The sequence below is a fragment of the Gallinula chloropus genome (genome assembly GCF_964237585.1).
Source record: "Gallinula chloropus genome assembly, chromosome: 17".
Classification (NCBI taxonomy): domain Eukaryota; kingdom Metazoa; phylum Chordata; class Aves; order Gruiformes; family Rallidae; genus Gallinula; species Gallinula chloropus.
Window position 1 is genome coordinate 14,543,127 of NC_140102.1, and position 21,969 is coordinate 14,565,095.

Consider the following 21,969-nt stretch of genomic DNA (forward strand, 5'->3'; position numbering starts at 1 on the left):
AACCCCCCCCACACACACACATCACGACTTAACGCTTTTCTCCCTTGACCAGCAAAACCAGTTTGTTTATCAGGTCCCAGGCCCCCACTCCAGGCTGGTGAGAAGCTGGGGCAACTGCTGAAGGAACCAGGGATCCAAACCCAGCGACTCCAGCAGTAGCTCAGGCCAAGCCCCGGTTCCTTCTGCAGGGGAAGAGTGTAAGTGGCTCTCCAGGTACCCACGTGCCGGCAGTCAGGGTATTTATCAGCAATATTCAGACAGACAGGTGCTGGGGAGGCTCCACAGCAAGTTACTCAGGCCCAGGGAGCTGGTAAAAGGGGTTCAGAGGGGAGAAGGCAGCAGGGCATCAGGGAGCGCCTTGGCCATGGCTGGAGAAGCTGGGTGACCTTCCCCACACTGCTGTCACGTTTGGGGCCCGCGCCGGATATAAAGAGAGGCAACTTCTCCATTTCACAGCTCTCTGGGCAGTTTGGGTTTTAACAGCGCTCGGCAGAGTTTCCTTTTCTCCAGGCTTGCAGCCATCATCTTGTTTTGATTTGCAAAAGGGATGGAATGATCCCACCTTCCCACAGAGCTCCCACACCTCAGCGTCCTGCAGCAGGGACGCAGATCAGTGGGCCCTGAATGCTGCCTCTCCCTGCACAGGCACTGGGTGAGGTAAAGCAGGACGGTGCTGTAATGCCCAACTGTTGCTGATAAAGTAAAACAAGAGAGAGAAAGGCATGGCTGATCCCAAAGGAAGAGCAGAGGTACCCAACACACAGCTGCTGGGGCAGCAGCCAGCACCTGCCTCATCCTCAGCACCTGATTTGGCCTCCCATTGCTTCCCCCAAATGATGAGGCAGCTCCAAAGGGGCAGGAATAACCCAAACCCCTCTTCCCAACCTGCACTCCAAAGGGGCAGGAATAACCCCTCTTCCTGACCTGCACTCTCCAGCCCCAAGACACATCAGCTGCCTGATGTCAAGCACAATGCAAGTTTCTCCCAATGAAACTGTCACACAGCCCAAAGCGTCTGAACCCCTGACAGAAACACCCTTCGCCTTCAAGAGTAACGGTGTAGCACTAGGGAAGTTTTAACCCACCCCTTTTCCTGCAGCATTTCCTAAAACAAGCCCAAGGAACAAGCTGACACAGTCCTGTCCCGAGGTGTGTGTTTATTAAAACTAATGTTGGGCTGTACAGGAGCAGCACAGCGCTGCTGAGCACACAGACCCCGATCGCAGGGCACGCCGCGTACGCTCACACCGCCAGAGGATAAATATCCCAGTCAGGGTCAGCACGAGCAGTTCTTGCAGATAGACTGGAGATGGGGGTGGAACAAGGGGCTTAATAATGCTGAGGAGGAAGTTGGTTTCGATTAGAAAAAGGTTAAACACAGCAGCAAGCGTTGCAGTCAGAGGTGATGTTCAGGGGCGGTGTGAAGCGCCTCACAGACAGATCTAGACTAAGCCAGGCACAGCCTCAACGGTGATTCACAGGGGAACTGAAGGGAGAGCCAGCACTCGAGCAAAGCATCGATCACCAAGGTGCTGCTGCACTCAGGGACTAGGTCACTACATTTACACAACTTTCGGGGCTCTGTCAGCTTCCCCTCTCTCATCAGCACCCAAACACAGGGGTGGGGAACAGACACAGAGTCTCTCTTTTCAAACCAGAGCTGGTGGGCAGCCACAGTTGCCCCTAAAAAGGCTGGAGGAGTCACAGGGTTGGGGGAAGACGAGCAGCACCGTGGCCACAGTGTGTCTCCGGGCTCTGAAGTGCCTATTTCTTCCTGCCTCCTCTTTCTTTGAGAGCCAAGTGAATGAGCGAGCCACTCGTCATGTTGTAATAAGCCAGGGAGTTTGAATCCTTGATGAAGATGCCCTGAAGGAAGGAAAGAGAAAAAACCCAAACCCAAGCAGTCAGAACAGAAGCATTAGTGCTCCCATCCCACTCCCACCACCCCCAAAGCAGCTCCCCAGCACTGCTCTGGGATCCGTTCAGAGAGCCCAGCAGCTCAGAACGATGCTGGGATCGATGTGAGAGCAACCACCAGACAATACACAGTGCACCCCCCACCCCCCAAACAGAGTCACCATAGAGGCGACTCCCAGGGAGGTATTTAGGCTCCACTCCCTCTTCCCACCCCCCCAGTTAAGCTTCCCCTCTTGCAAAGGGTTAACACAGCATCTGCTGGTGGCCTGACTCCCGCGGAGCCAGGCGCACAAAGGTCGCTGCTGCAGCGGCAGGCTGGGCCCCCGCACATGCACGGCTGGAAGCCAGGCACTAAAAAGGAACGGTGCCCAACAGCTCCAGTCTCGAGGGGAAGAGAGAGAGATCTCTTCCCTTCCGTGGTTTGGGGAGACAGTTTTCTCGGAGCTGAGGGAGTTCTGAAGCATTCTCACCCACCTTCAGAGCACACGTGATGCACTGACACACATTGGCTACAGGCTGATGGAGCTGATGGAGCTCAGGGGTTCACCTGCAGCAGCAACACCACACAGACCTGCTGGTGCCACCTGCTGAAGGCCTGTCCTGCTCCAACAGCCTGTGGTGCTGTAACCACCTGTGCCATGCAGAGAGGGAAAAAACATTCCCTCTGCTCTTCCCCAGACCTCGGTGGCTACATCCCAACTTCTGGGAGCAAGTCAAGTCTGTGTTCCTTCGGTGCTTTCTGGCACAAAGAGCACACTCAAAGGGTTTGTACCCACCTCGTACTGCAGCTTCTGTTTCCCAGCTGGCATCCCTGTGGCCTCGTGGATCTTCACCTTTATAACAGACACCTAGGAGGAACCAAACAGCTTGCTCAGGGTTTTGGCAGCCCGCCCCGGGCAAGAGGCCGCGGCAGCATGGGGAGCAGCCAGAGTTTTATAGTTCCAGCCACACAGGGCGACTGCTGTTCTCAAAGGGCAAGATTCCAGCAGCAAACCACGGAGGGGTAAGGCAGGTTAATAAGCTACGTGCCTGGTCTGAGAGCGGCAGCGTGAACACCAACACCTGGCCGTTCAGTTTCCATTCTGTCTTGTCCTGCATGTTGGGAACCTGGACTTTGACGGTGACCGGACCCTAAAGGAAACAGAGAGAGCAGCTCGTACAGGCCAGGAGGCTGGGACTGAGATAACAGCACAGCAAATTATTTATAGACACACAGCAGCAGACAAATTCTGTATTTCCAAAACTAGCCACGTATCTCTACTTCTCAGTAAACACACAGAAACGTGTTTACCTCAGCACTGAGAAAGTTCCTTTGCTGCTACCAAAACAAAGCCTGCAGCTGGACTCCTCTCACTAGTCCCTCCTTCTGGGTGCTGTTCACAGCATCTTGTTCACAGCGAGCACGTGAAGTGTTAAACAGGAAACAGCTCACAGCCTTCTTACAGGCCTTCTAACGGGCTGAAGGCACTCCTCAGGAAGGAATCCGGTCTAACACTTAGCTCACCTTATCACAGAATACACCACCTGACCACACTATCACATCGACATCGATGTATTAAATCTCCCAGCTTAGCAGATCTCTGCTTAAAAGCTTATTAGCTGCACTAGCCCTTCACATTAGTGTAAACTTACACCTCGCTGCCCTGAACCGCAGACTAGCCTACCACAAGCAGTGCTGCACTGCCTGTTCTTGTGAAGCAAAGCTGTTTGCTTCGCTCAGGAGTGACAGCAGAAAGGAGCTGTTCCCTTGGGAGACACGCTCAGCATCGGCACAGAGAAACAAGGTTTTGCATCCCCTTTGGGCAGAGGAAGCCCAGCGGGGTCGGTGCCTCTCACACGTACCTTGTTCCTGCGCAGAAATTCCTCCTCTGGGATCAGGCTGTCTTCACTCTTCAGTTTCTTTGACACTGGTTCATCCTCCATCGGTGGCGGGGGGTGAACGGGAGGCATCGGCGCTGGGGAAGGAACCGGAGCCACAGGAGGCGCAGGAACAAACGCTGGAATGGGATGGGGAGACACAACACAACCAGAGCATTCAGCAGACCCTCCTTACACAAAACCCTCTTCTCAATAGGCCAGTAAAAAAGAAATGCCACAAAGTTAAAACACAGCCAACAGGGACGTGCAAGCTTCAAACGTTAGGAGATCTTTATATTGGGAAACTGCCCAGGAAAAGCCAACGAGCAGAATTAAGAGCTTCCTGCAGATCTTGCAAAAAGGAAAATGCTCTGAGCTTGGCACGTGGCAGTGCCAGCACCTCCAGTTAAAAAAATAAATAATAAACTCAAAAAAAAGGGAAGAATTTATTTTTACACTGTGCTGTTCAACAAACCACCCAATGCTGTGAAGGCGCCACAAGGAAAGGGGCCAGGCAACCGCTCTGCCTGCCTCCCCCCCCCCACCCCCCCAGGTAACAGCTGTAACAAGCAGGAGCACCCGGTGAGGTGATGGTGGTTCCTCTTCAGTGTGGTTCCTTTTAGAAAGCACTGTGGAAACTTACACCCGGGTGTAATCCTACTTAAACCATGATCAGAGGTGTGTGTTTCATTATAAAGAGGACTCAGAGCTGGAGGCCCTGGTAATTAGCTGACAATTAACAGCAGCAGCTGGTTACCAACCTGTTGGTACTATCATGGGAGGCGGGCGAGGGCTCATGATGGGAGGAGCAGAGGGTGGCATGGGGACCACGTTGATGCGCGGGGTGTGGATTATTGGTGGCATGGGGGTGGCTATGACAGACCCTGGAGGCAGCCGGACCACGGAGGTCATCGGGGGCCGAGGCATGACCGGAACTGCAGAAACAACAGCGGCACGGACAGGAGGGGGCATCTGCAAAGAGAAGGGGGGTTTCTTAGCAGGAAGGTGCAGGAACACACAGTGCCGCTCGCAATCCTGGTTACAAGAACCAGGACAACACCAAGAGTGTGTCTGCAGGCCAGAGACCTGCTGAGATCCTCAGTGAGCTGGCGTATGGCTAGCCAAGCCACCCCTAAACAAGCCCAGGAGCCTCAGGAACACACCAAGTGGTTCTACCCCTCACCACTCCAGTATCAGACCTGGAGCTATTTCGGAGTCAGGCCGCAGAACCCTCAGGGCAGGGAGTCACCAGTGAACATTCCTCGCCTGCAGCTCCACCTGCTCTGCACCACACCTTTCTACACCCACACAAAGGCCCCTGCCCATTCTCCCTCAGCCACACTTCCCTCCTCTGAAATCTCACTGCCTAGGTTCTTCCTCCGCCCCGCTGACCAAGCCTCTTCTTGATACCTCCAAGGGTAAAAAGCTCCACCTAAATCTTGGTTTCTATTTTTGACAGCGAGTTCACTAAGGGTTCCACTGATGGTTTCAGAGTCATCTGGAAACATGAACTTCGCTCAACACCTGCTGCTAGGCCAGTGCCCTGCTGCTCCGACCCCCGACCTCTGCCAGGGCTCCCTTCAAACTGACCCCAGATGGAGCCACCTGCTTTTGGAAGCCCCAACACTCACTGCGGGCGGCCGAGGCACCGATGTGATGGGCTGAGCGCTGGCTGGGGGGTTTGATGCCGACGAAGGAGGGGGTGGCTGTGGGATTTCATTGGGTTTGCTGGGACCGATCTTCTCCTTGCTGTCATCTTCTGGCACCAGTCCCTTGGCCTTGTGGATAGCTTCAATTTGCTCTTGGAGAGTGATGTTGGCCTGAGCAGCCTGTTGTGTGCGGGCCATGCTGCCTGAGTGGCCATCCCAGGTCACCTGAGAGGATAAAATAAATCTGAATAACTCCAGCCTGTCCGGGCTGCAACGTGAGCCGCAAATAAGTCAAAGGAAGTTCAAAAGCCTCCTGTCTCTCCAGGCATTCTGCAGGAATACATTCAAAGACCAAACAGAACCACCAAACAGCAGTTTCCACTCTTACCTTCTCCTCTGGCTTCTGGATTTCTTCTTCACCGATCTTTTTCCCAATAGCAGTCTCTTCCACACCAAAGATATCGGTACGGCGCTCCGCCAGCTGCTTCAAGCTGCTTTCAATATCCAAACCTGCAAGGAAGAAAGAGAAATTCTTATCTCAAGACATATGCTCAAGCACAAACAAGCCTCTTTCTGTGATCTTTAAAATGCTGCTCTTTTGAGAGAGAGACAGTGACCAATGGCTGGTAAGGGGCAGCTGATGCTCTTTGCCTTTAAGTTTAGTGAAAAGCTTCACCCTACGAACCACAAATGTATCAAAAATCAGCACACTGAGGACATCACACAAGGGGCTACTCTTAAGTGGTCCTTATCGCTGGGGGGAGTGCCAAAAGCTCACTGAGCTCATCTAGGAACTGGGTTTTATGCTCAAGCTGACCTGGGGCATAGACCTCATCATCACTCTGCTTTTCACGGATGGAGCGATCCCGCTGCTCCAGCCACCGTGGATCTAGGAGCCCGATCCGCATGTGTTCTTGCATTTTACTGGCAGGAATCTTCTCTCCAGTGATGGGGGAAACAAGATATTCATCTGGAGCTGGGGCTGGTGGCAATGGTTTTGAGGCTAGAAAAACAAAACCACACTGTTAAAAATACATCAGAGAAGGCAGCCTAGAGACAAATGCTTTGGAGATTCCTCAGGGAGGAATAAGCTTTTCTCCACCAGCCTGATTTACCTTTGGGATCATAATCTTTCCTCACAATGACTTGATCTGGTGTGGGAGGAAGAGGTGGTGGCATTGGAGTCTCTGGAGGAGGAGGAACCTTCTGACCTTCATCTTCATCATCTGAACCCTGATTTAGGGAGGGGGGGAAAAATAAATCATAACCAAGTTCCTGTAGTCAAATATCAACAAAGAAGATGTGAGAAAGGCATAAAGCTCCTCTGCAGTGCTGGAAGAGCCAATTAAGCGGCTTCAAAGCACCAAATCTATTTTGCCTCTGGACACCTACGCTGCAGTCTGGATATTCATGGTTCAAAAATTCAGGGGACCCAGAAGAGGAAGCAAGAACTCCTCAGCTTCCACATTACCACAGCCCAGCAGGCTGGGGTGTACGGTCAACCCTGCTCTTGTTCCTTGTTACCAGAAAAACAGCTTACAGGGAGCGGCAGGGGAAGGGTCTGAAATGAGTCATCTTTCAGCGTTCCACCCTGAGCAGAAGAAAGCCCAAAAGGTTTGATCCCACAAATATAAATTCTGCACCATCAGGGGACAAAGTTACTGGATTTCTCTCTTGGAAACTGTATCAACAAGGGAAAATGTTAAAAATAACCATATTCCAGCAGAGAGAGGTTGTTTGGACATCCCGTGAGGAGGAGATCTCATTTCCTCAAGAAACTGAGGAACTTCTGACAGTGAAAACAAAGGACATTACAAACCTCACAAACTTTATGGGGCAAAAGCAATACCAATTCTACCAGCTAGTTACCTCATCCATATCCTGCACTTGTGTGTCTTGATCCAGCTGGGCTGGGGGCTCATCTGTTTTCTCTTGCTTTTCATCTTCCTCATCTGACTCCACCTCCATCTCCACCTCCTCACTTTCCCCAAACTTCTCATAACGCTCCTGGATCAGGATTCGAGCTCCCAACTCTTCTGGAGTGGTGGGAGGAGGGAAATTCCCTACAACACAGACAACAGAGCTGCTGTTTCTCCATCCTGTTTTGCTGCTTGTCGCACAGACAGAAATACCGGTTTCCTGAGTGAAAAACAGTTTTACACAACAGCAGCACCAGAATCTCCTGGGAGCCAAGGGACAGAGAAGGGAATGGGTGGAATCTGCAGACACCAACAGCACCACCACAGCTGAAGGTAGTTAGAGGTGAAAGCACCACTGGGAAGCAGGACAAGTTCTGCTGTCCTGGTGGAAGTGGAGAAGTGAGGTCCTGGGCTTCACATAAAGAAAGTATTACTGACCAGAGAAAACCCAGCCCCACACACCCCCTGTCACTGGAAGGCTTTCCCTGCCACCTCTGAAGGATCTGCAGCTGCCAGACCAGCAGTGTTTCACAGAGGTTACCACACTTAACTGCAGTACCTTGCTCATTGGGCTGGAAGTCAACTGTTTCCACGACCACAAAGTCATGCCAATCGATCTGGGCGTAAGCAACACGCTCCTTCTCCTTCTCCTCCTCCTCCTTCTTCCTCTCTCGCTCCTGGAACTTTGCCCACTCCACTCTGTAATACACCTGCACAAGCAGACATGAAGTACTGAACATCAGACAAGGAACACATCGTGACCATCTCTACTGGTTCTGGAAGCTCAGGCTGCCAACCCTTCCAGGGCAGTTACACTGCTCCAGAGGCCTGGCCTGACATGGAAACACTTGTCTTTCACTTCAAAACACCACGTTTGCCTACTGAGCAACGTGCCACACACCAGAGAGAAGCAGAGTCACAGAGAGCAGCTTGGAGGGGCTGGAAGTGACTGAAGTGTCACAGTGAAACTGTCTGAGGGGGAAACGTTCTACTTGGTAAAGCGCTTGGAAATGGGGCTGTGTAGTATCTACACTGTGTAGTATCCACACTGCTGCAAGTAAACTACCCCTGGCACAACCCCTAGCTTGTGGTTTGAAGGCAGGAGCGGGCACTCTGCGTTCTATTGACCACAGGGCACAAGTCCATTTTATTTGCCATGTCTGCATTTGCTGCCAGTCACAAACACACACAGCTCAGAAACTCAAACCACCACCCAAACCCTTGGGCAATCTTGCAGATGTTCCATGCCATACCTGATCTAGGACTTCCTTGGGATTTTCAGCCTCTTTCTTCAGTTTGAGGAGCAAGCCCTTCGGTGGGATCAAGATCTGAAATGTATTTCACAGGACAGTTGGTGACAATTCTTTTGTAAAAGCAATTCCTCTCCTTCCACACTGATCAAAGCACCAGCAGAGCCCCAGGGTTACATTCCCTTTATGTACTGCAGCTCTTACTGCTCACGCTTGCACTTCAAAACATTCACACTCTGAGTACCAACTACAGCTTTAAAAAGCCACAACTTATAGTAGAGGAACATATAACTGACAGCCCACCATGTTCAGTGCTGCACATTGCCAACAAGACATGTGCTCTACTTAAAGAGCATGATGTGGAGGACAAGCTCCTAGACCAGCTCGTGTTTCTGGTCTGGCTGTTTTGTGGGGCTTCACCAGGCTTAAAGAGATATAAACACAGGTGCCAGAGGAACCAATGTGACAGGAAAGCTGCCCACCTTCGTGTACTGCTCAACCAGCTTCGTGAAGTAGTTAAAGAGACTGTGCTGGGGGCGCAGGAAGTCAAACTGATAGTTCCTCTGCTCCTTCTGCATCAGCTGAGTCAAGAACTGCCGCCCGTTCCGCGCCACGAACTGCGCCGTGAGCTTCACCACGTCCAAGTCAAAGGCTGAGATTGAGGGAGGATCCGCAATGAACTCGAACTCCGGAGGCGGCTCCTTGGGAACGACTGTCTCCTGGATCACCTGGGCCTGCACCTGCCAAGCAAACAAGGATGGCTCAGGAGCTGAGGGAAGGAGCGCGTGTTTCCTTCAGTGGCTGCAGTAAAGCAACGTCAGCCTAGACACCCTGGCAGCTCCCAGGAGGAGCATCAGTGCCATGGGATGTATCTGGACACATGTGGTTAGGCCTACAAGGAAGTGAATGCTGCTCCACCAGCTAACACGACTGGAAGCCATTGGGACTTCACTGCAATCCCCCAGGCTGGTCTCAGCACAGAGCCATGCAAAGACCCACACTGGGTCGCTGCCCCTGCTCCAGCCAGTGTGTATAAAAGCAGAGCTGAGCAAGACTGCAACGTCTCATACTCCGCATTTTAAGGGGAAGTTGATCCCTTTTCCTTTGGCAGGAAAAAAACCTGGATATGTTTTCCATAAACTCTTTCATTTGCCTGGTCTTTCAGACCTTCTCCTTAACACTGGGCTGCAAGACACCCAGTTGGACACTGAGCTCATGACTGCAGTGGGAAGGGATATTTACCTTCTGTGGAAGCTGCTGCTGAGCACTCTGCTGCTGTTGCATCACCTTGGGAATTGCAGCTGAGGGCTCCTGTGCTTTGCCCTCCTTGAACTCGCTGACTTTGTGGCGGTAATATGCATGGTAAGGGTCGTTGGGGTTCAAGAAATTGAACTTGGGGTTATTGATTTCGTTCTGACGGATTCGAGCTTCAAATTCTGGACCATTTCTGGGGAGGAAGAAGATGAATTTAGGTAAGTGTAAATGTCTGAGATGTGTGTGCCCCTCAGAAAACCATTCTCCCTCCTACACAGGAGTGTACAGTTACCTGGAAGTAACTCACACCCAGCAAAGCAGCTGCTTGCACAGACACAAAGTCCTAATCCAGCCTGGAACGCTTCACAGGGACTATTTAAGACAGTTAAAGACTCACAAGAGTTTCCACCACCCCATGTGGCTGCACACAAACCATCATTTACCAGATTAGATGATTTATCAGACAGGTGTCCAATAAATATCAAAACCAGAGCGGTGTTATCTGCTCTATTAACAAGCTTCTAAGCCCAATTTAATTTCCAGACAGTTCATACAAGGAAAATAAAGAGCAGGGAATCATCAGCCTGAGCAGAGACTGCCCACACCAGAGCGCTGTGTTCAGGAGAGCTCCTCCTGCTCAAAGCACAAGCCATTTCTTTCTGGGTAGTTTGGGAAGCTCACCTGCCACACCACAGGTTTCTTTGTCTTCTCTGGATACCCCTGGGTCTTGTTTAGACATTAAGTCTCTTCCAAACACAGAGGTCTCCACAAAACCCTCAAAGGAAGCCAGAGCTCCTTGGCAGCACTGTGGAGATCAGTTCCACAGTAAATGTCTTTGACTAGACCAGCATCTGGAACTGTCTCAACCCCACAGCGACAATCTCCCTGTTTCAGTGAGGTGAAAGCACACGGGGCACAGCCTGGCTGGATGCCACAAAGGTTGGGAATTCACACAGCAAGATGAGGAGGGGTATTTACCTCCTGTGCTACTTGTACACTGCAGGAAGACAAAGATCTGGTCCCCTGAGACCTCACATGGAGGTGAGATGGCCCAAAGACCTCAAGCACTACCAAACACACTGGGAAAGTCGAGCCAGGTAGCACCAACAGCTTGCACGTGCAGGGTGATGATGCCAGGCGAATGGAAGAAGCCCAAGTGAGTAAAGTTCACTCACCTCTCATGAATCCTCCTTTAAACCTGATATCTATACTCACACTAGTCCATCTGCTGCAGTCAATGAGGCAAAAAAACATCCCACCCATCCTAAGAGAGGATCAGACTCTGCTCTGGAGCCTCTCCCCACTCCTCTGCCCCTGCCTGTTGAGAGAGATGGCTGAGGCCTGGACAAACACACACCTCAGCCACTGGAATCCAGCTACACTCTGGCTACAGGCTGAAAAGTGTCATCACTCCCTGGCTTCTTCACACAACGGGGCACGTGTGACAAGGTGCCATTTCTACCTGGAATTTTGGTTTCCCTTCAGACTGTGGAGAACATGAACCATTACCTGGTTACTGCAGCATGTGCAACAGATTTTGCCATGACCTGTACTCACTATTGCAGCTTTTCTCCCAAAACAAGTCTTACACCTGGAAGCAGGACACTGTCTTCTCCTCAGTCCCACAGGTAGAGAGACACAACCCTTCACATCCCTCACGGGAGGTGGCAGGACTGCAACCTGCTTCAGTCTCTGGAGCTGCACAGATGTCTGCAGGGAGGGGAAGCCCCCACACCCCCCCCCACCAGCGATGCCCCCGGTGCTGTTTACCTGGCCACAAAGCTGGCGGTCTTGTCGACAATGTTCCTGACCTCTGGAGGAGGGTAAATAATCCCCACCACGGGCTTGGCCGGTGCTGCTTCCTCTTTGGGCTCCTCTTCTGGCTGCAATACAAAGGGATACACATACCCTTGAGGGTTTTTTTTTTTCCTCTACAGCTCTCTGCAGTGTTTGCTGGCTCCCCACCACAGCCACCATCCAGAAGGTGGTGGTGCAGGAAGATGCCTTTGCTGTGGTGTTTGCAGTTAGGGAAGACACTGAATTCCAATGGTCTAAACCAAAGCTGAGAACAGAGGGGTGGATTTCAAAGAACACTGAGCAATGTGCTACACACCAGCATCAGGAGGTGAAGCACGGCCTCAGAGGCTGCAAACCCAGGCTAGGCTTATTTTCAGCCCAGTGAGGAGGAAAATTCATCTCTCTCCTCTCTGAACTTCACAACACTACCACACTTTGTTCTGCAATCCCCTGCTTAATGAAGGCTATGGGAGATTTCAACATTCCAAACAGCAGCCTGAGTGGCAGACAGCACTGCTGGTCCCCTCCCCAGCCCCCAGCTCCCTCCCTGTGCCTGGGCTGGTTTAAGAAGCCAAATCACTAATTGCCTTCGTAGGGTGGGAGATGAGGTTTGTCCAGGGCACCCAGTGCTGGGGCAGGAACTGGGAGACAAGGAGGAAGCCACGCCACAGGAAGCAAAACAAACCCTCGTGGCGTCCTCACTGCCTCAGCCTTGACCCTGAGCGCACTTGTAAACACTGAGGCAAGAGGCTGCGTATGGGAACACCTATAAAAACATACTGAGGAGTAACCTGGCACCACTGAACAGGTTTGGAAGTTGAGAACGTTGCTAGAGGCCTGTGTGACTCCAATCTGAAGGACTGGAACCCCACTGTATTTGCATCAAAAGGTGTTCTGTAGGGAAAAGCTCTGCAAGGTGTTTTTCTCACTGATATTACAGGAGGATCTGAACTAACACCCCAGACTCCTCCCTTTATCTTCCAGAAAGGCCAGAAGCTGCTCTCTGTGGGATATTAAAGATGTCCTCCCTCTTTCCTCACCAAGCAGCTGCCCCAAGAAAAGCCCTTACAGAAAAGGCATAGGGGAAATGCTTATTATCTTAACAGGGGCAGTCAGGGAAAGTCTGAATACCAGTAAAGCTACCAGCTCTGCTAAGCCCCTGGGGATGCCAGGGCAGAGAGCTCCTGCAAGTGAAACACAGTCTTAACAAAGCGAGTTAAGAGCAGGGCTCTGGAACTACTCTGAGTTTGCATCCCCACTCCCTCCACACACCACCTTGAGGAGCTGAAGGATAACACAACAGCACGTGAGGTGTTTTTATTTAGGGGTGATGCCGAGCTGCCTTGCTAACCCCCACACACCAAAGTCCCTGGGAGGCGGCTGGGAACCAGTTTTCTAACTGAAGAACAAGCGTGTCAGCTAAACCGGGGACGGGGAACACAGGGCTGGGTGTGCTCAGCCCTTCGGCGCATCCCTGTTGGTGGCAGGGCGGCCTCGCCCCCCCACCCACCCCGGGCACGACCCCGCGCCGCCTCCAGGGAACGACCCGGCTTTGCAGCGCAGCGCGGGACCCGCCTCTCAGCGGAGGGCAGGGGGGACCCGCGGCTCCCCCAAAGCCCTGAGAAAGAGCTCGGGCTAAGAGGCCAGAGCCACCCCAGCGAGCCCCGCTCGCCCACCGCGCCTCGGCCGTGCCCGGGCCACGGAGCGCGCCGCGTCCCCCTGCGGCCTCACGTCCCCCACCGGCGCCGCCTCACGCCCCCCGGCCCCCAACGCGGCCTCATGCCCCCCCCGCCCCCCCGGCCTCACGCCCCCCCCAGCGCCGCCTCACGACCCCCCCCGGGCCGCCTCACGCCCCCCCCCCAGAGCCGCCTCACGCCCCCCCCCCAGAGCCGCCTCACGCCCCCCCCCCAGAGCCGCCTCACGCCCCCCCCCCAGAGCCGCCTCACGCCCCCCCCCCCAGAGCCGCCTCACGCCCCCCCCCCGAGCCGCCTCACGCCCCCCCCCCAGAGCCGCCTCACGCCCCCCCCCCCAGAGCCGCCTCACGCCCCCCCCACCCCCGAGCCGCCTCACGCCCCCCCCACCCCCGAGCCGCCTCACGCCCCCCCCCAGAGCCGCCTCACGCCCCCCCCCCCAGAGCCGCCTCACGCCCCCCCCCCCAGAGCCGCCTCACGCCCCCCCCCCGAGCCGCCTCACGCCCCCCCCCCAGAGCCGCCTCACGCCCCCCCCCCAGAGCCGCCTCACGCCCCCCCCACCCCCGAGCCGCCTCACGCCCCCCCCCCAGAGCCGCCTCACGCACCCCCGCCCAGAGCCGCCTCACGCCCCCCCCACCCCCGAGCCGCCTCACGCCCCCCCCCCCCCCAAAGCCGCCTCACGCCCCCCCCCCCAGAGCCGCCTCACATCCCGCCTCGCGCCCGCCGCGGCTTCCCGCCCTCCCAGCGCGGCCTCGCTTCCCTCCCCCCGTCCCGCACCGGTTTGCTCTCCGCGGGCGGCGCCGGCTGCGCCGGAGGCATGGCTTGCACGGGCCCGGCCGGCATGGTGCTGCTCCCGGGGGTGCGGGCGGGGAGCGCTTCCCCACCGCAGCCGCTTCCCGAGCCGAGAAGGAGGCAGAGGCCGGACGAAATGGCGGCCGGGAGGGACGAGCTGCGCGCGCACTCCCCACGGAAGTGACGACGGCAGCGCCGCGAGTCACCACCCGAGGCGGAGGGAGGGAGGGAGGGAGGGAGGGAGGAGGCGAAGCGGCACAGCGCATGCGCGCCGGAGGTCAATGCCCCCCGCGTACCATTGCCGATGGGGGGCGTGGCCTCGGCGTGGGGGGCGTGGCCTCGTGGGGGCGCGGCGTCCTCCGTTGCCATGGCAGCAGGCGGAGACCCGCGCCGCTGCATCCCGGCTCAGCAGCTTCTCCCGCCGCGACCTCCCGGTTCTCCCGGCTCTCCCGGTTCTCCCGGTTCTCCCGGTTCTCCCGGCTCTCCCAGCCCCGGTGCCGGCTGCGCGGATCCCCCTTTCACCTGCCAACCCCCCGCCCCGCCGCGGGTTTGGCCGGTTGCCCCCCCGGCAGCGCCATGGCTCACCTCCTGGGCCACCCCGGCTGCATGGAGAGCCTGCGGGCCGACCTCAGGGACCTGCAGGCCGCCATCGCCGACGTCTCCTCCCGGGCCGGGGCCGCGCGTTTCCCTTCCTGGAAGTTCCCCGATAAAGTGTCCTGCGAGCTGGACGTGGCGGCGCTGCTGCAGAGGTACAGCTACGTGGAGAGCGACCCCGAGTTCAGCCAGCACGCCCACGCCGTCCTGCTGGAGCTGACCATAGACAGGTGGGAAGGGCGAAGCCAGGCCCCCAGCGCCACCTCTTCTAAAGAGGCTTGGCCACCGGAGCCAAGGGAAGGGTTGTGGAGCGCCGGCCGGGTCCCAAACTGGTACCGTGTGTCCCTGGTGTGGAGCTGCTGGCTCCATCAGTTCCAGTTTGGTACTGGGAATGTGGGTGCTCCACGTCTTCTGGGGAGAATACTGCTCTGGGGAGTGATCCGGGGTCACAGAATCACAATCACAGAATCACCAGGTTGGAAAAGACCTTTAAGACCATCGAGTCCAACTGTTCCTGTCCTGTGCTGACTCAGATCCCTGAGCACCTCATCTCCCCCTCTGTTAAACACCCCCAGAGGTGGGGACTCAGCCCCTCCCTGGGCAGCCTGTGCCACAGCCCCACAACTCTGCCAGAGAAGAACTTTCCCCTCCCATCTGCTCTGACCCTGCCCTGGGGCAGCTTGAGCCCATTGCCCCTTGTCCCATCTCCTGTCCCCTGGCTGAAGAGACCATCGCCCACCTCTCTGCACCCTCTTGGCAGGGCAGGGGAGGTGGGGAGAAGGTCTCCCCTCAGCCTCCTCTTCTCCAGGCTGAACACCCCCAGCTCCCTCAGCTGCTCCTCAGAGGATTCACCCTCCAGCCCCTTCCCCATCCTGGTTGCCCTTCTCTGGACTCGCTCCAGGACCTCAATGTCCTTCTGCTGGTGAGGAGCCCAGAACTGGACCCAGCACTCGGGGTGCAGCCTCACCAGTGTCGAGTGCTGATACCCACCCCCTCCTTTGCCAAACTTGCTTGTTCCCCAGGAGAGGGGACAGCCTCCTCAGTGGCTCAGTGCCGGCCCTTTACACTCAATGCACTGTTGAACATGGGCCCTCTCCCCACACCAGGCACTCCATTGCACTAAGCTGTGCTTTGTTCCTCTCAAAAAACCCAGGCTGCTGCTGCTGCTTCAGAGCTTCACAGGCTATGTGGACAACCTGCTCCGTGAGCGAGCCCTGCCCCCAGCACAGGCAGTGGGACCCTGCATGTCCGCGGGACTGACGGCGAGGAGGTACTGGGCCAGCATGCTGAAACTGGGAGCCTTGTACCAGCAGCTCCTGGATGAGGTGGGACATTTAGGAGCCCTGACGCCTCACAAGCTGAGTGTGGGGCTCATGGGAATGGCCCTTGCTTCACCCCCACCACGTTTCAGACCGTGCTGAGGTCATGATCCTTCCCTAAGACACATGCTGTGGCCATGCCAAGATGTGCTGCAGGCTCATGACCCTCCGAGTGCTGACCCAGACAGGAGACATCTGTCCCACACTGTCCCCTCCCAGCCTGAGTCCCTTCCCTCTCTAACCACCCCTCCCAGCCGTGCCGCTGGATCCATCCTCCTCCAGGATCTCAGGATGGGTGAGCCTGGCTGCCCGGAAAGCTCTTCTCCTCCTGCCAACGTGCTGCCCCTGCAGCTCTGCTGACCTCACTGGGGCTGAGCTGGCTCAAATCAGGGACATCATTTTGGGGTAAAAACGCTGTGCCCCTCACTGTATTATTCTCCCACCCCCCAAAAAAGATCCTTCTCATGGAAAAGTCTCACAGTAATTCATCTGGCATAACCAGGAGCTGGTGCAGAAGGTGTGGGAGCAGTGACAGTCACAAGAAGGGGGCCCAGGGTTCACTGCTGAGGCTGCCTGGCAGCCTGTAAAAGTCCCATCCCAACGTGTGCTGCATCAGGGAGTGGGGAGCACATTCATTTTGTTTACTAGCACTGTGTCTTGGCTGGCAGGGAGCCGAGCAAAGAGGGAGCCAGAGTGCTTTGAGCTGTCCTCCCAGCTCTGGGAGCTTCTCCCCTCCCAAGAGAAGGGCTCACTGCCATCATCGCCTCTGAGGTCCTGCCCCCACGCTCACCCCTCTGTGTTTGGGCTCTCATAGACCATCTGCAGCCGGTTCAGTTTGACCCAGGTACTGATTTTGTCTTGTGCTCTCTCCCCCCTCCCCAGAAGAAGGCTTGCAGGAAGGAGATCCCCACCCTGCAACCCACTCCCCAGGCTGGGAAGCTTAAGCAGCAGCACCTCAAATGCTCCTCACCGGATGGATTGGAGTTAAGAACGTTGGCAGAAGTGGCCCAGACCTCTCCTCTGCGCCCATCATCAGGCGTCCTCATGCCCAACGGCAGCGCCTCACGCAGCACCCTGCCCAGAGCTGCCAGCAACACGGCCAAGAACAGCCACAGCATCCCCATGCAGACAACAGGCTCATCTCAGGGACCCTGTGAGACCTGTGCCAGCGCCCAGGTCAGCCTCCGTGAGGTGGGCAAAGCCATCACCAGCATTTGTCAGAGCCAGAACATCCCCTCGGCTCTCAGCAAGTTCCAGATGGTGGAGGAGAGCACAGGGAGAGGGACCCTCTCTGCAATGGACATGAGCTACTGGGCCTCAGAGCAGAGCAAGGACCTCTCCAGGATCAGCAAACACCTCCACACGCTGCTGCAGCAGGTTGACCCTCTCAAGTCTGAGCTGGAAGAGTCAGGGAAACAGAAGGACAAGCTGCAGAAACAGGTTGAAGACCTTTCCCGGCTGCTTCAGGCAGAGAAGGAGACCCGAGCGCAGCAGAGGAAGGAGGCTGAGCAGAACCTGAAAGTAAAGAACAAAGAGCATTTAGAGGCTGTAGCCAGGCTGGAGCAGGACAAGGATGACCTACGGAGAGGTACAGTGCTGTTCCCTGCATCCTTTCCCAGGCCAGTGCTGGGCATACACAGAGTCTGTGGCCACGTGTCGGTCTCGCTGCCATGGGCAGGGCCTTTGGAAGGGCCAGGGCTGTTCCCCACTGCCAGACAGACCCCAGCGAGCAGGAGCTGGTTGTCCATGTCCTCTCCCTGCCTGCTCCCTGTGGGAGCACAGCAGGATGCGACGGGAAACGCCTCGGTGCAGTGTTTGCTGCCTCCTTGGTTTCGCTCCCCTGAGGAGCTGTGTGGTGCTCACTGGTGGTTCTGTGCTGCTTTAGGAGCTTCTCTGCTGGAAGAGCAGCTCTCTGCCCTGAAGGAGGAGCTGGCTGTGAAGAAGGCTGCCATGCAGGAGCTGGGTAAGCACCCCTGGGGCTCCCCCAGCCTCCCTGCGAGCCCATGAGTGTTTTACACCCCCGTAACACACCCAGTTGCCCCCCCCCCCCGGCAATAACTCGTGTGGGAATGGTGAGGGATGGGGGGGAAGGATGAGCCCCTCCCTATCACAGTGGTGCCTGAGTATCACCCAGCACCAGTTGCCTGCGGAGGCTGTGGGCTCCCTTCAAGCCACTTTACCCAGGAGCTTCTCCCCAGCCTGGGCCAGAGTGTCTGTGTCTTCCTCAGAGGTGACCAAGACAACCTTGCTGGAGGAGATGAGGACCACAATGGTGACCAGGAGTGTGGCGCTGGAGCTGGAGGAGAAGGTGCGGCTGCTCACGGGCCAGCGGGAAAGCCTGGGAGAGGAGCTCAGCGCCACCACCATGGAGCTGGAGAAGGAGAAGGTCAAAGTGGCGAGCGTGCTGAGGCACCAGGAGGTAGGGCTGGGCCTCCCCTCCCCTGCCTCGGGGTGTGGGATGAGCCGTGGGTGCTGCCGCCCGGCGTAAGGGCGATGGCGGGCGGGAGCAGCGACAGCCCCACGCAGGGTCTCCAGCCCCACACAGGGTCTCCCGCCCCGCGCAGTCCTTGCAGGCCAAGCAGAACGTCCTGGTGCAGCAGCTCGACAGCCTGGACCAGGAGCGTGAGGAGCTGCAGGCCAAGCTGGGAGAGGCTGAGGAGGACAAGGCCCGACTGTTGGAGCAGCTGGAGGAGAGCCGGCAGCAGAGCGGGCAGCAGCTTCAGGCACAGCAGGTTGGTGGGGGTCGGGGGGCTGCCAGGAGTGGGGCTCCACGGGGAGCAGCTGGCACTGGACACAGCTCTGCCCTGGGGGTGTCAGGAGCCACTCGCTACCCCTTTTTCCCCTCCCGTAGCTGGAGGGGGATGTAGGGACCTGGTGAGGCAGTGCCACACAGCCACCTCCCCCTGCGCTGCCCGTTTCCCTCAGCATCCCCCCCCTGCCAGCCCATACCAGGGGAGCAGCAGGAAGTGGTGACTCTGGGGGGCATTAAAAGGATTGTTGCCAGCAGGTCACAGGAGGGGATCCTCCCCCTCTGCTCTGCCCTGGTCAGGCCCCACCTGGAGTGTTGTGTCCAGTTCTGGGCTCCCCCGGACAAAACAGACAGGGATCTCCTGGAGAGAGTCCAGAGGAGGCTACTGAGATGATGAAGGGCCTGGAGCATCTTCCCTGTGAGGAAAGGCTGAGTGAACTGGGGCTGTTCAGCCTGGAGAAAAGAAGCCTGAGAGGGGATCTGATCACTGGTTATCAATATCTGAAGGGTGGGACACAGGGGGACATGGGCAGCCTCTCCTCAGTGTCTGTGGGGACAGGACAAGGGGCGATGGGCTCAAGTTGGAGCACAGGGAATTCCACACCAATCTGGGGAAGAACCTTTCCCCAGTGAGGGTGAGGGAGCCCTGGGACAGGCTGCCCAGGGGGTGTGGAGTCTCCTTCTCTGGAGAGATTCCAGACCCGACTGGACACCGCCCTGTGTGCCCTGTCCTAGGGACCCTGCTTTGGCAGGGGCTTGGACTCAATGAGCTCTGGAGGTCCCTTCCAACCCCCACAGCTCTGTGAGTCTGTGACACGTGCTGTATTTCACAGTCGGTGCTGCCGATTCCCACTCACAGCAGGGACCTTCGCGGGTCAGACCCTGCGTTTCATCACACCACTGTGGGCTGAAAGGGAGGGAGGGTGAAGCACACCCCTGGGACTCCATTCCCGGGTTTGGGAGAGCACTCTGCCAACCTCACCACCTCTCTGCTGTGCCATGTAGGAGCTGCTGGACACGCTGCAGCGAGAGAAGCTGAGCCTGGAGCAATCCGTCTCAGAGCTGCAGGCAAACACCTCCAGGCTGGAGGAGCAGGCGCGGGAGCTGAAGGAGCGGGAGAAGCTCCTGGTGTTCTTCCCTGACCTCCACATCCCCAACGAGACACAGTTTGAGAGTAAGGGATGGGCAGCAGCACCTGCTTTCCCTGCAGCAGGCTTGTGCCTTCAGGGTCTCCCAGGACCCCTGCTGCAAGGACCCCGTTACTGGGTTTGCAGGCACCGGGAGCTTGACTGAGGACATGGAGAAGCAGCTACAGGCCAACAGCATCCGGATCGACGTGCTGCAGCAGGAGAACGTGCGGCTCAAGTCAGCCCTAGCCAAGGTGAAGGCGGCTGCTGAGCAGGGTGTGCTGAAGGTGAGGCTGCACCCAAGCCAGGGCGAGAGGGTGCCCCGGGGGAGAGGGGCGCTGGGTACCCCAAGACCAGCCGGTGGCGGTGGCCCACGTCCTCTGGGGACTGGATCCCTGGTTGGGAACCCCTGCAGAAAAGGCTCTGGCAGGGAGAGGCCATGGGGCATGGTGTGGTGTGGCAGCTGCTCACCTGCCATGGCAGGAGCTGTGGCCCCTCACTGTCCTGAGGCCTGATCCTGCCTGCAGGACCCCACCTCTCAGCCTCGCTGCTCCCACCTGATGCTTTTAAACCAGAGCAGCCAAGCTGAGCCCGAGGCACTGCGGCACACGCTGGCCAGACCCAGCCCTGCTCCAGCATGTGCTGGGCTGCAGCTCCCTGGGAGTGTGGGCAGGGCTCATGTCATACCCCATGAGCTGGGCAGAGCAGGGGGCTGCATCCAGAGGTGAGCGCAGGGGGACATCTCACCCCCTCTTCTCTTCCCCAGCTCGTCCCGCAGACCCAGCTGTGGTGTCAGCTCAGCAGCCAGCACAGCGAGGAGGACACAGGGTGAGTAGGAACCCAGGAGAAGGAGTCGGGGACCTTCCCTCTTCTTCCTCCCCTCTTAACGGCTTCCGCACCCGCAGGCGGCCGCGCAGCGGAAGCAGCAGGGGCAGCGCCGGGACGCACGGCCGCGAGCGCCGGCCGCGAGCTCCCAGCAGCCAGCGGTCAAAACCGGCCTCAGCAGAGCCCGTGTGCAAGGCCAGGGCCTGCCTCGTGCTGCCGGCCAAGAGCCTGGTGCTCAGCCCCCCCGAACCGAGGGGGAAAGGCAGAGCCCCCCCCGCCTCCTCTCACCGCACCGTCGGCCACCGCAAATAAACCCTGAGGAGCCCAAGGCAGGAACACAGCGCGGGGCTCCATGAGCAGCCCCCTGCCCTGCACCATGGGACCCACTGGCACCTTCCCTGCTCCTCCTCGCTGTTTGGCAACCTTTTTTTGGGAGAAACCAGGGGTGATGGCGCAGAGGGCTGGCCTGACACATCCCCTTCCCTTCTCCCTCTGCACTGCGGCCGCAGGGAGATGAGGCTGGGACTGGCTGCCAGGGCGCTGACCTGTAGGCAGGTGAGCAGCCATCAGAGGGCAGGGATGGGGAGAGTCTCCCAGGGTAACCAGAGCTGGGCTGAGCAGGCCCAGGGACATTCCTGAGCGCTGGAGCTCGGTCGCACACAGCCACACTGCCACTGAGTCCCTGGCACAGCTCACTGCCCAGACACCAGGAAGCGTTGTGGAGGGGTGACTGTGATGTGGCCACGCGAAGAGGAAGAGGAAGGCAGAGCTGGGCTGGGGATGAGAGGAGCCCTTGCTGCAGCATGGGATAGCAGCAATCCTGGAGCCACCGGTGCCCAGAGACCACCCAGCTGCCTGGCCCCAAGCCCCCAGGGAAGGCTCAGAGGGTGGTGGGACCCAGCACCACCCCGACACAAGACACGTCAGCCTCTCCTTGCTCCGTATTTAATGGACACAGACGCGTACAGCACTGCGACCCAGCAGCCTCTGCCTGGTGAGGGCTGATGGTGAGGGCCTGGCCACTGCAGCAGCCCCATGTTCAGCCAAACAAGCTCCAGGTTCAGTCTCTGCAGCCACCTTGTGCTGTTCTTTCTAATAAGTTAGTATAAATAAAGAGTTTGCCCCCCCCCCTCCCTCCTGCAGCGAGGCAGCGGGTCACCCAGCAGCCCTGCTGGCTCAGGCCCCAGCAGAGCTGCTGCCCAATGCACCAGCAGTGTGGTGGGGCTCAG

General features: G+C 57.3%; 2 protein-coding genes across 2 annotated transcripts; one reads left to right on the forward strand and one right to left on the reverse strand.

The window, feature by feature from the left end:
* Nucleotides 1-1,142: 1,142 nt before the first annotated feature.
* SF3A1 (splicing factor 3a subunit 1) lies at nt 1,143-14,213 on the reverse strand. Its single transcript, XM_084271974.1, has 16 exons — nt 14,112-14,213; nt 11,617-11,729; nt 9,835-10,039; nt 9,075-9,332; nt 8,596-8,670; nt 7,902-8,052; nt 7,293-7,486; nt 6,539-6,656; nt 6,241-6,426; nt 5,812-5,933; nt 5,406-5,648; nt 4,536-4,746; nt 3,760-3,914; nt 2,947-3,048; nt 2,694-2,765; nt 1,143-1,866 (listed from the first exon to the last, which is right to left on the reverse strand). Exons 1-16 carry the CDS (start codon nt 14,175-14,177, stop codon nt 1,765-1,767), a joined length of 2,373 nt encoding a protein of 790 aa, XP_084128100.1. The 5' UTR covers nt 14,178-14,213; the 3' UTR covers nt 1,143-1,764.
* Nucleotides 14,214-14,702: 489 nt separating this feature from the next.
* CCDC157 (coiled-coil domain containing 157) lies at nt 14,703-21,052 on the forward strand (the record flags this gene model as incomplete). The annotated part of the gene is made up of 10 exons (XM_084272020.1): nt 14,703-14,950; nt 15,874-16,045; nt 16,922-17,627; nt 17,925-18,002; nt 18,268-18,458; nt 18,604-18,771; nt 19,794-19,962; nt 20,063-20,202; nt 20,682-20,743; nt 20,821-21,052. The coding sequence occupies 10 exons, from the start codon at nt 14,703-14,705 to the stop codon at nt 21,050-21,052; spliced, it is 2,166 nt and encodes a 721-aa protein (XP_084128146.1).
* Between the last annotated feature and the right edge of the window lie 917 nt (nt 21,053-21,969).